This window comes from Leopardus geoffroyi, chromosome A2, assembly GCF_018350155.1.
Source record: "Leopardus geoffroyi isolate Oge1 chromosome A2, O.geoffroyi_Oge1_pat1.0, whole genome shotgun sequence".
NCBI classification, from domain to species: domain Eukaryota; kingdom Metazoa; phylum Chordata; class Mammalia; order Carnivora; family Felidae; genus Leopardus; species Leopardus geoffroyi.
The window spans coordinates 154,977,334-154,990,466 of NC_059331.1; the positions used below are offsets into that span (position 1 = coordinate 154,977,334).

Consider the following 13,133-nt stretch of genomic DNA (forward strand, 5'->3'; position numbering starts at 1 on the left):
TATAAAGGGGTATCCTTTCTGGCCTCTTCCTAGCTTCTGGTGGTTTGCTGTCCATCTTCGGTGTTCCCTGGCTTGTAGTTGTGTTAACTCCAATCTCTGCCTTTGTTGTCAGATGGAATTCTCCCCGTATCTCCATGTCTTCACGTGGCCGTCCTTTTATAAGGACACCAGCCATAAGGATTAGAGTTCCACTCTACTTGGGTATGATCTGATCTTAACTAATCACATTAGCGACCACTCTATCTCTAAATAAGATCATATTCTGAGGTACCAGGGGTTAGGACTTCAACTATTCTTTTTTGGGGGTGACACGATTCAACCCATAACAGCTAGGGTCCATGGATTGTCCAGAGAGTGTGTTGAGACAGACAGAGGGCAGCATGAGGACCCTGGGACCAGGAAGGATGAAACAAGGATGCAGAGAAGGAAGTGAGAGCAAGACAAATGGAACTCACTTTGCAATTTTGCCCAGCAGTCCGGTGCCAGTGATCCTTCCCTGTTGATTCCGGTACGAGGACTCTGGTTACTAATGGCAACTTTTGGCCAATTCCCAGCTGAAGAGGCCCAAGTCTATACTTGGAGTACACGTTGCAAAGTGAAGTTTATGGTTATGTCCAGAACATTCTCTGCTGATGCCATATGTTTGAAAATGCCTGAATTTTGTGCAGAGACACACAAGCAGTATTTTTGTAAGTGGAGTTACATAATTAGGGCATGGACTTGCATAATAATTAGCACGTGTAATTAGGCACAGACTTCTTGTCCTTTAATTAGACAATCAAGACATCTAATTAAAAAATTAAGATGTAATTACGTGGCCCAAGATCTACATATCTCTTTCTACCCATTAGAGATCACATTTAGAAAATAATTCACAAAAACTGATAGAGAAATGAAGATAGAAGCCAGATTCAAGGATGCTGAGGGAAGTGTTAAGTGCACTGGTAAGTCTTCTTTGGTTTTTCCTCTTTGGGGTGAGGGAATTATTTAAAATATCCTAGTCTACTTGAACGAATAACTTTTGCACACTATGCTGTTGACATTTCGTACACAAGCTAATGAAGAGGAATGATGGCCTGACTGATCTGTGTAATTCACACGTGGCTCTTAAGTGAGGCCTGTAATCACACTTGAACATGGACTTACATGTTATGTCCTGGGAACTCATTCAAACCCAGTAATGCAGCCAGATGGTGGAAACCTTCTTCCCATTCTTGGTTCTCCCTTGTGACTACTTTGAAAGTAGACCCATTGCTCAGAGTAACACAAACCAGCACTTAAGCTGGGTTGTCCTTTCCCTGAATTTCTGAATATTTGATGAAAAATTTGTATTTTAAGTGCTTCTTGTTGGACTACAGGTGGGAAGGGGGAAGGTCAGAGACTACCACGAACATTCCATCTTTCTAATGACAAGTGAATGATTTTTAGAGCAGCATTTTGTTCGTCTAAATTCTAGTACTCCCAGGAAGCTTGGCTGTAATGATATGTTCTAAATTTTTCCTTGCTCCTGAATTGAGATTTGGCTGATCTCTGCATGATGCTAAACACCCAGTTTGACTCATTAATTTTTCTGAACTAACTGAACTTTTGACCTAATTGGCTGGCTGATTAGGGATTTTAGCCATATGTCCAGGTTTTTCTAAGCCAGTTCTGACTTTAACTGTGTTATCCCTCTGTTCCCATAAACTGGTGAAATATCCTAGTAATTCCAATGTTTTGACAGCTACGCTGCACTTCTCAGACTGCTGCTTTCTCCTAGAAAGTGGCACAGAAATCTGTCGGGCCACGTTTCCTGATTTTTGGTTAAGAAAATATGCTTCCCATATGGTTTCAGGACATGAAAACAAAGACATAAAGAGGTTATAAGCAGTTGGAGATGAGGTCTTATCTCCATGGTGCATTCTCTCCCTCCTGGTTTTTATTTTTCTCTATTCGTCCATGCAATGTGATGAGGGACAAATTATGTGCAGGGGTCAGTTTTGATCAGGAAAACACAAATTTGCACAGGGAACTTATTTTTGCCATTGTTACTTTTTTTTTTTTTTTCCTGCTTTGCCTTCTGATAATTGTCCATGGTAGATGTAGAGACAAAGGAACTGAACTGGGGAGAGGTACATTTTTAAAAACAATGTATTGATGGAAACTTTAGGTGGGGAAGGGGCATTTAGACCACACCATCACCTTGTCTTCTAACTGTGACATTTTAGGATTCCTCAATCTCCAGCCTGTCACTCAATCAGGAGGAATTTCCTGGGTTCTATTCCACTCACTCGCCTCTACGTCTCTACCTCTTTGGTCCTTAGACACTGTCAACCAGAAACCACTCCTTCCACCCTTCCCTGAGGAGAGCTCAGTAATTCTGTTTCCTAACAGGGCCAACGTATGAATGAAAACTTCAGGTCCTTGGTTTTTAAATTTTGCTTTTCCCCTCAGGTACTCCACATCAGCATTTTCAAGACTGGAGAAGCTGGGCATCAGACACCCCAAGCCTTCTCCTTTTGTTGGAAACTTGGCATTTTTCCGCCAGGTAAGGGAAGCCTTCCATTGTCTTCCAGCATAAGATATGATGAGCCCAGGGCAACTTTACCCATGAAGCACTGCTCCCATCTACATCACCTACACTGGGGTGGTCTATATGTGAAGGCGCTGTGTGTTGAGCCTTCCCCTACTGAATGAATTCTCACATGATGACAACAATCCATTGTTTATTACTCATCAGCATGCAGTGAGTCCTGTCACCCATTCATTCATCCATTCACCCCAAAACCCATTGACTGAGTGTCTAAATGTGCCAGGGCCTGGGATATGGAAGAAGCAGAAGTTACTTCTTCCCTTGAGTGCACACATAAAATCATGGTGTTAAACATGAGATAGGATGTACCCTAGGGTTTGACTGGGCAAGAGAGATGGTAGCTGTGGTGTCTTTCAGAGGAGAGGGAGATCTGTCAGGGCTAGAATCACACTGGAGGACTTCCTAGAGAAGGAGGTCCTGCAGGAACAATAGTCACAAAGACAAGAACACAAACCAGGTGGGGAGCAACGATGTGTGTGATCTCACTTAAATGAAAAACAAGGCACAGCTTGACGAGCAGCCTGGACTTACTAAAAGCTGAAGATGGGGGAGCACTAGGGGAAGCAGCTGTGTGAGACAGCAATGGGCTGGCTGGCTGGCTAGTGTGCTATCATTTTCAAGCAGGAGACGGACCTTGAAGTAAAGGGTGATTCTGCAGGGAGGAAGATTTAGGTTAAGTCTAGGTGAATCGGTGAGGGCTTGGCCCAGGTGGTCCGTGTGAAAAAAGAAGGACATTGGGGGCAAAGTTAGTGACTCCTGGAATGAATTGGGTATAGAGAATTCAAGGTAAATGAGCTAAGTGCCTCTAAGTGTTGATCCAGGTTAATAGGGAGAATGGCCATGAGTTGACAGAAATAGAAGGTCAGGAAGGCAGCTGGTTCAGGGAGATACCCTTGGCCAGAATGACATGCAAGTCGATATGTCCAGTAGTCATTTGTAGATACAGCCCCAGGACTCTATCTTCTAAGGGTATTCTGTTTTCCCTCATTGGGTTTTCTCAGAAGCCACATGGTTTAATCTGCGAACTCATGGCCGTGTTGCCACCAGCCCCAACATCAGGAGCCGACAGGTCCTGCGTGTGAAGGGCCGCTGAGCCAGAGACAGGAAGGGCTAAGTGTGGGCCAATCCTGATCATATCTGTTCAACATGTCTCTAGCATTTCCCCACCCCTACCCTCAGAAAGGCTGGCCCTCAGCACCAGACAGATAACAATAGCTATTTCTGTCCTTTTCCCTCCTCCTTTCTTTTCTCTTCCTTTTTGTCCCTTTCTCTGTCCAATGTTCTTTTCACTCTTTATTGTTGTTGTTCTGCTCTTCTTTGGGTTTTAAATACCTTCTCCTCGTCTCTGTCTTGGGGGGATGGATGTTCACAATGTGAAGCCTGCAAATAGCGATCTTATCAAGGCTTCCTGTGAGTTCTTGAAGCAAGTGTGAAGAAATTTCTGAGTGTCAAAATAGAACAACACACTGGATAGGAAATTAAAGTAAATAAATTTCACCTATTTCAGGGGGTGGGGGGAATGATCAGTTGCATTCAGTTGAGTAATTTAGTACTAACATTTTTGAGGAAAAAAAAAAATAGTATAACCGTCCATGTGAAGAGAACACTGTGCTCCTGCCTCTGGTTAATTTCCACATATGCTCCTTTTCAGCTCAGCATCCTTGTATGTGCAAACCTTGCCAAGTTCTCTCCAGAACATAGTAATTTCAGCGACTATTTTTATATTCATAGAAGCTTTCTTTGATATATGGCAAGCTTAGACTGTGAAAGTCTATGTAATAAGAATGAGATGTGTTTCCATTAAGGATATCCACCTCTTCCCCCCTTCCCCTTCCCTACCCACCACGTGTCTCCCTGTGTACTCCATTCCCACAACACAGGGATCTGTGTGACATCTCCATCCCTTCACCCCTACAGCTCCTCTGTGTATATTTGCACACACACTCCATCCCTACAACACTACTGCATCCCTACAGCACAATGGATCTGGCACCTTCTGACCCTCCACCCCACGTGTAACTCTAAGTATACTCGTTCCCTGCTACGAAACATGTCTAATGTTTAGTCCTACTTAGGGTATCAAGTTACTCTAAGGTTCTTATTAGTCCTATATCAAGTTACCCTAAGGTTCTTATGTTTTGACTCTGTTGGTCTTAGTTAAAAATTGGATGAGGATCATGATAATTCAGAACTTGTGATAATTTGGATAGATTCAGCAGGCGTTTACACATATAGTGGCTGTCAAGAGAGGCTTTGCCAAAATTAATAATAATATAAACCAAACTGCCGAGGGGAATGTTAACATAGTTGAGAAAGCAAACGGTTTTCAAATATTTTAGAAGCAATTATACGCAAATACTTTAAGTACAGATGATCTCTTCTGTCCATTAAAGCAGAACTGACCGAGATTTTTCCTCAGCAATATATTTTTTTAAGGCTACCCGTTTATTCTAATACTTCAAAGTACTTGAAAGCAATATAACTTCAATTCTTTTTTGTTGTTTATGTAATTGTGTTCTCACAGTTCCAGACTTTTTTCCTGAATCAATTTGAATACTCAAAATTTTGTTTAATCTTACCCTTACTATAGTGCTGTGTTTTCTTCAGGGTTTCTGGGAAAGCCAAATGGAGCTCAGAAAGCTACACGGACCTCTGTGTGGGTAAGAGGGAACCTCACTCTTCTACCTCAATTTCTGCATGTTCTGATAAGGAAGTAATAACCAAAATGGTGATGTTGCATGTGCTTAGATCTTTCAAGAATCCACAAAGAGAGTGCCTGGCAGTACAGATAAGGCACTGAGAGGAGGCCCCAGGGTTGCCCAAGGGGGCCCCATCCTAGGCTGAAAGAATACCATTTCCCAGCCTTTAAGACCCTGGGGGTCTTGACCATCTCTCACCACTGCTGCAATCGGACACACCGGTCCCGTGCCTCAGTCCCATGTGCCTTGATAACCCATGACTGGTCTTCTCAAGAACTTACCTAAACGTTGCTTGGACCTGTTTTGTTCAACTGTTTGTTGACCATGTTTTGTTCAGCAAGCTGTCAGCTGTACGACCATATAATCTACCATCCAATACAGTACTGTATTGAACGTGAAAGGGGGTGCTGTTAATAATTACCCCAGGACAACAGTGGAAACTGAGACTGTCCTGGATATATTGGGACATATGGCCACCATAGTTTTCAGCCATGTAAAGTAATAGAGTCTCTCTTTTTTCCTTGAAGTTTCCCTTTTTATGCCTCTGAGTGTGCTCCTTCTTTAAAAAAAAAAATAATAAAATTCCAGAATCTGGTGAACAAACATATGTTCATATCATTTACTCTATTCAAGATTTGACAGACTCGAATCATATTGATTCTCAACATGTGTCTTTCCACACTGGAGCCCTAATCGTTTTAGTCTGTTTTCACATCACTCCTCCTCAGCCACTGGGTGATTTTTCCCAGCTCCTTCTCCAGACCTCCAGGTCTGTGATCACCTTTTTAGGTGCAGTGAAGTTCTGTTCCTAATGTACATGCTAATGGGGGTCCAGTGGTTTGTGAATTCTTCTGTCCGTGGGACCCATGGATCCCATCGTTCTCCCTGGGGGTGATTTTCAAAAGAGATTGACTTGTACTCTGTGGAAATAAACCTACCCTGGAGAGCCACAGTTTTAGCCAAGTTGTTCTCTCTGCTGTTTCGTTTGTTATGTAATCCTGCAAAAGTGATAAATTAAGATGTCATACTAGATGTTCTCTGTATTAGTCTGTTATTGCTGCATTACAAACCCAACTAAAATGCAGGGACTTCAACAACCAATTATTGTTCGCCACGTTGCAAAGGCATGGTCAGAATAGATTGATGTAAACTACACTTGGTTGAGCTTAACTGGGCTTTCTAGTGAATCTGCCAGGCCTCTGGGTAGGTAAGCTCATTTAGGACAGGCTCTTCTCAAGGTGAAGGCAAACATTCAGGAAAGAAAACCTAACAGCACAAGAACATTTAACGTTTCTGCCGCATCATGTCTGCTAACATCCTATTGGCCAAATCATGGTAGATAGCCAAACTCAAAATCAGGGGAGGGAGCACACTCTGTGGTGAGGCCAAAGCAAGTCACTTGGCCAAGACTGACACTGATGGGGCAGGGATGTGGCACGTATCTTTCAATAATAAGCAACTCTACCTCTTCAAGATCCCTTTTAGCTTGGTCTTTACTTACTTTTTTTTTTTTTTAAGTGCATTGCTTCTTGCTTTAAGTATGATAGATATTCAGTAAAGGCTAGGGGACTGACCCGTTTACCTTTCTCTTACTCTGGTGCTGTTCCATGGCTTTTTAAAAGTTCTCAGTCCAGGTCTAATAGTGTCATTCTGTGGCTGACTTGTGACCTTGGGGACTGTCCCATACATTTCTGAGACATAGCATTGATTCAGAATGACAGTAGCTTCCCTGGAAGTAGGAAAAGGCCTCCCGCAGTTTGAATTCTAGGAATCACTTCCCTTGAGCACTTCTTGTGCAGATTTCCAGAGAAGAGCACTTGGGTGTTTTAACATAATTTTAAAATGTCAGATAAAGAGTTTATAACTACTGGGTGGTGTGGTGTGCATGTCTGTATATGAGAGAGAGGAAGAGAGAGAGAGGGAATTAGTTTCCTTGACAAGATATCCAATCAACCCCACCCCCCAACTTTAACACTATTTACCCTTTCATTTCAAGAAAACTTAAAGAGAATGACTTCAAATTGTAGAGATCGAAATCGCAGTATCATCTCTACTCTTTGTTCCCACCTCTGGTAAAAAGGGGAAGAAAGAAAGGTGATGGCATACTTTCTTCCTACAAAGCTATCAACCTTTTCTGCTTTAGAAAAAAAAAGACGAGGGGCGCCTGGGTGGCGCAGTCGGTTAAGCGTCCGACTTCAGCCAGGTCACGATCTCGCGGTCCGTGAGTTCGAGCCCCGCGTCAGGCTCTGGGCTGATGGCTCAGAGCCTGGAGCCTGTTTCCGATTCTGTGTCTCCCTCTCTCTCTGCCCCTCCCCCGTTCATGCTCTGTCTCTCTCTGTCCCAAAAATAAATAAACGTTGAAAAAAAAAAAAAAAAAGAAAAAAGAAAAAAAAGACGAGTCATAAAATGCTGACTTGTTAAACATGTCCCTTCCTGGATTTGGAGGCAATACAGTGGTGGGCAAAGTCCTGACTGAGCTCTGTAATCCGGATGAGACTCCGTGTGCTCACCTTTTACAACAAAAGGGATGAACTAGCCTATATTTAAGATCCATTCTAGCCCTAAAAATGATCTTGTGACTGCTTAAGTTTTAGCAAAATAATTTCCCTGGTTGGGAATGTCGAGGATGAACTATGTTCAATGAAAGATCCTTCCTTTATACAGTGATTTGGTTTAAGTTATATTAATTTTTAGACTACCTTTAGTTTTTAAGCAGATATTATCAAGACCAGATTGGTCCTCTTAAAAATTGGAATGATAGCCTGATTCACCATTTGACAAAGGAAACCCCACACTGTTGACACCAAATAGAGACGCACTATGTCATTAGATGGCAGGATAGTACTAAATGTTGGAAGGAACATGGCAGAGAGGATGTCCTCTCTGCTCTGGAATTGAACACCAAATATGGGGATTATTATGCTTATTACGTGGTTGTTATCATAGCAACTCAGTCAGAGAAAGGGTCCCCAAACTGAAGATGGGCTCCTTATCTACTTTCTCTCCCACTCAGTGCCATGGGGAAGATACTGCTAGAGAAGCTTTCTGCCAAGAAGGGCTGACAACATCACTGTTTATTATCACCACCAACACCACCACCACCAAGAACAAAATGTCTTTACCAAGTATCTAATTATGTAGCCTGCTTTGCCATACTCTGTGCAGATAAAACTATACATGTAGTCTCTGCCTTCTTTGAACTTGAATATAAAGCAGATGGACTGGCATGCATACCTATACAGCTCTTATTCACAAAACTTGATTAGAATTCTTTTGAATTGCACAGAGTTGACAACACAATAGGAAGAGAGCGAGGCTTTACTGCTTTAGATAACCTTGAGTCAATTAATGGTTACTGGTTATCTTCTTCAGTCTGAGCATGAGCCCCAAGTTGGATTTATATTCCTTCCCAACTCCTAAAAGAATGGTATCAACATAATCCCCATACATTTGTGATTGGATATAAACAGGATGGAGAATATTTTCCCTTCTAATTTGTAACTGACTTTATAATCCAGTGGATGACAGCCTTTATTATGCTATTACTATTAATTACTTATAAATACTTACAGCACCTTAAGTTCAGCTCATTTGCAACTCCTAAAGGCTCCTATCTAAAGCTTCTTATCCCTCATACCATCCCTCTTGTAAATAATAGTACTGTCACTTTTCTTTTAGTTAGCCTCATCCCCATTTCTTCTTGCCCTCACATCACTTTGATCTTGATTTCTGGTATAAACTTAGCTCCCCCTTGGATTTTCATGCTTCTTGGCATCCATCACCTACGCCCCTCCATTTGATTAGTGGCCCCTCATTCTTGTATCCCTTTATCAAGCCAGATTTGTTAAATGATCTCATATATTCTCATTAGAACATTAAGTTGTAAGTAGGCAGGCATGCGCATTGTACATAACTCATAAAGTACAAACAAGTATACAGAAAAAAGTAAAACTGACTCCCACCTTGGACCCTTAGCCACTCCTCAGAAGCAACCTCTGTTATCAATTTCTTAATACCCAGATGGATAATATATGATTGATGTTGTTCTTTATCTTGCTTTTTTCATTAATGATATTTGTGAAATTGTCCCATTTTAATACATTCATTCTTGTTAAATGTTATTCTATTTTTTAAGGATTCCATTGTACGGATGTATCCTAATTTTAAAAACAAGTTCTCTGTTGATGAATACCTTTTGTTCTTATAAACAATACTGCAGGTAATATTCTCGTATATACACCATTGCTGTCTTGTGTAAGTATGTCTGTAGGATAAATTCCTAGAACAAATTATTAGATCAAAGATTATCTACATTTAAAAAAAATAGGTTTATTCTCTTTTTTTAAAAGTTTATTTATTTATTTTGAGAGAGATAGAGATAGCACGAGTTGGGGAAGGCAGAGAGAGAGGAGAGAGAGAGGAGAGAGGAGAGAGGAGAGAGGAGAGAGAGAGAGAGAAAGAGGGAGAGAGAGAGAGAGAGAGAGAGAGAGAGAGAGAGAGAATATCCCAAGCAGGCTCCATGCTGCCAGTGTAGAGCCCTGATGGAGGGTTCAGATGCTTGAAGCCACGAGATCATGACCTGAGCCCAAACCAACAGTCAGACCCTCAACTGACTGAGCCACGCAGGTGCCCCAAAGATCATCTACATTTTTAAATTTTATTTTAAATTGCTCTGTCCAGGAGTTGTATCAATTTACATTCTTATAAATAAGTGTATGAGAACACCTGGTTCTCTCATGTGATTACCATTAAAATATGGTGGTCATGATTTTATATCTTTATCATGTGATGGTAGTTTTGATTTCTGTTTTCCTAATTATGAGCAAGCCTCAATATCTTTTCATATGTTTAAAATCCATTGTATTTTGTTTTCTGTAGAATTCTTTGCTACCTTTCTATCAGGTTAGAGATCTTCTCCCTATTTATTTGTAGAAGCTCTTTATATATTAAAGAAAATAGCCCTTTACATCTAATATACATTGCAAATATTTCCTCCTTTATATTAACTTTGTTTATTGTGCATTTTTGCAATCAGAAAACATTTTTTTATTCTTCAATTTAATCAATTTTTATGATGTCTACATTTTGTATCTTACTCAGACATATTTTTTTAACTTCTACTTTTCTAGTGTTTTTTATTTTAATTTAAAAAATTTAGATATTTAAGGGGCACCTGGGTGGCTCAGTCGGTTGAGTGTCCAACTCTTGGTTTTGGCTCAGGTCATAATCTCACGGTTTGTGAGTTCGAGCCCCATGTCAGGCTTTGCACAGCTAGCGCTTGGGATTCTCTCTCTCTCCCCCTCTCTCTGCCCCTCCGCTGCTCACACACACACACACTCTCTCTCTCTCTCTCTCAAAATAAATAAACAAACTTAAAAAATTTTAGTTATTTAGTACATCGGGCATTTATTTGAGGGGAAGGACAGGAGTAGGCATTCACCTTTATTTTTTTTTTGGATGGTCGTGTTCCATCTGGAAATTCATTTTTTTCCAACTGAAATGAATGTCGTTTTTATCATTTATTAGCTCTCATATATGTATTTCTGACTTCTGTGCTCCCTTCTGCCTGATCACTTGCCGTGCTACATCAAATAACCTCATTTGGATATCATGCATGTAGCACCTTGTGGTACCTAGCAGCAGTAGAGTGTTTTAAGGGCATCTTTGCAAGTCTCAGACTCTGAAGCAATCTACCTCTCAGGGAACCTTGGGTCCCTGGACTGAAAAAAAAAAAATCAATTTAGCAAGCAAATAAGACTTTGGTTAAAAAGACTTGGCACTTAGATAGAAGGTTCATGCCCACAGGAGATCAAGGTGTCTCATATGTGTCCAACTTGGAGGTTTTTAGCAGTGTTTTTATTTAATTAGCTAACACACATGAACTAATAGCACCTTGTCACCAGGCGGTGAAGAAGTTGAGAACTTTAGGATACATATGGAAAAGCAATGAAAACAATAAGGTCATTTCAATATTTTTTTAAGCTCAGATTCCATTGTGCCATCCATTAGAAGAGTGTGTGCTTCGGAAGTGAGTGCCATCCAAAAACTTCTCGCCATCATGCTTGTATACTATTTAGGTGCGGCTGAAAGGGCAGAGCCGAGATGGTTTGCTTTAATTCAGTCATATGGCTGGGTCATCAACGTGTGGGACATTTGCTGGCCCACTCCCCTAGATCAGAGTTAGAGGGCTCTGAAAGACTCAGCCCTCTTGCACCCTTGTGCCTCCTGGTTGGTCTCTAAGAAGACACAAGACACTTGAACACACTGGGCTTGAAACTGTGGCAGAGGATGGGGTGGGGTGGAAACTATTGCTCTGTTCAAGAAAATACAAGCATTCAGACTCACACTGGGCAAGTGATATGGGGCGATTGTTCTCATTTTTAAGCTGGACTGAGCTCAATAGAATCATAGTTGGTGAAGAATGGCAGGACTCGGGTGGGAAAGAAGGCACAGTTGCAGAAAAGCCGTATAGGTGCTGATGCACAGGGGTCAAACAGTGAAGTTTCTGCCACTGATTTGGAGTGTGTGCCTCACAATGAGACTCATTTAGGTGTTTGACCTAAAAATGTGACTCCATTTTAAGAGGAATCGATGAGAATGAAGACTACAATGACCACCGAGAAAACACGGTATCCCTGAAGCCCTGGAATTAAGCACAGAAATCCTAAACTATATTTACATTTCTGGCCATGAGGCCAGACTAGGGGGCAAAATTTGGGTCTCCTAGCTTGGTAAAAGTTGAGTCTTTCACAAAAGTGTGGAAAAAAAAGCTTAGAATCACCACTTCCAAGCAAGATGAGTCTGAAAGCAAAATTAATATGAGACCCAAGATCTGTATGCAGTAACTATTGGCCATCATTCAGTGAGTTAAATATCCATATTCTCACTGATCACAATAGATTAATCGCTAACACTCAGCCTGTAAGGGCCCACTTTTAAATGAGCAATTACACTGGTATTGCATTTTTGGGGGGAGTGCATTATTTTATAAAAATGAATACCCTGGTATAATTGGCTGGGTTTTTTTTCTAGGAGACTTCTAAGAGAAGGAAGAAAATTGTCAGTAGGAAAGTATGTGACAATTATCACCACTTGAAACTTGTAGCCCAATAGCTAGAATTATCAAAGGAACAATTGTCCTAAGATAACTAGGCAATCTGGACCAAAAAGGACAGAAGAGGGGTGCCTGGGTGGTTCAGTCGGTTAAGCGTCCAACTCCTGATTTTGTCTCAGGTTATGATCTCACGGTACATGGGTTGAAATTCTCTCTTTCCCTCTCTCTCCCTCTGAAAATAAATAAACTTTAAAAAAAGAGGAAAAGGACAGAAGAATTCTATTAGCATCTCACTTCTCTTGAATAACCTTGAATAGACTCTTCACCTCTCCTATCCCTATCTTGGTCTTTTGTCAGACCGAATGGTGAATTACTACAAAGCTTCCGTTCTTCCTTGTGGTTTCAGATCACCTTTTATTTTAGTCTTCATCCAAAGACCCTTCTAAAGTTTACCCATTTATTTCTGGACTTGTAATCTCTTCTTTAAAAAAATTTTTTTTAATATTTATTTATTTTTGGGAGACAGACACAGTGCAAGCAGGGGAAGGGCAGAGAGAGAGAGAGGGAGACACAGAATCTGAAGCAGGCTCCAGGCTCTGAGCTGTCAGCACAGAGCCTGATGTGGGGCTCGAACCCACAAAGCGTGGAATCATGACCTGGGCCAAAGTTGGACACTTAATTGACTGAGCCATCCAGGTGCCTCTTGGACTTGTAATCTCTTCTTTTACCCACTATTTCACACCACTTCCTTTCCCCTGTTCTTATTCAATGACCACCTGTAGGTGGCGGTTGCTATAGGACTACTACT

The 13,133-nt window shown here is 41.2% G+C and overlaps 1 protein-coding gene across 1 annotated transcript in view; it reads left to right on the plus strand.

The window, feature by feature from the left end:
* Nucleotides 1-13,133, plus strand: part of TBXAS1 (thromboxane A synthase 1) — a 156,745-nt gene that overhangs the window by 33,558 nt on the left and 110,054 nt on the right. The window contains exons 2-3 of the mRNA XM_045495859.1: nucleotides 2,434-2,527; nucleotides 5,180-5,232. Of these exons, the coding sequence (XP_045351815.1) occupies nucleotides 2,434-2,527; nucleotides 5,180-5,232 (147 nt within the window). The remainder of the gene's footprint in view (nucleotides 1-2,433; nucleotides 2,528-5,179; nucleotides 5,233-13,133) is intronic.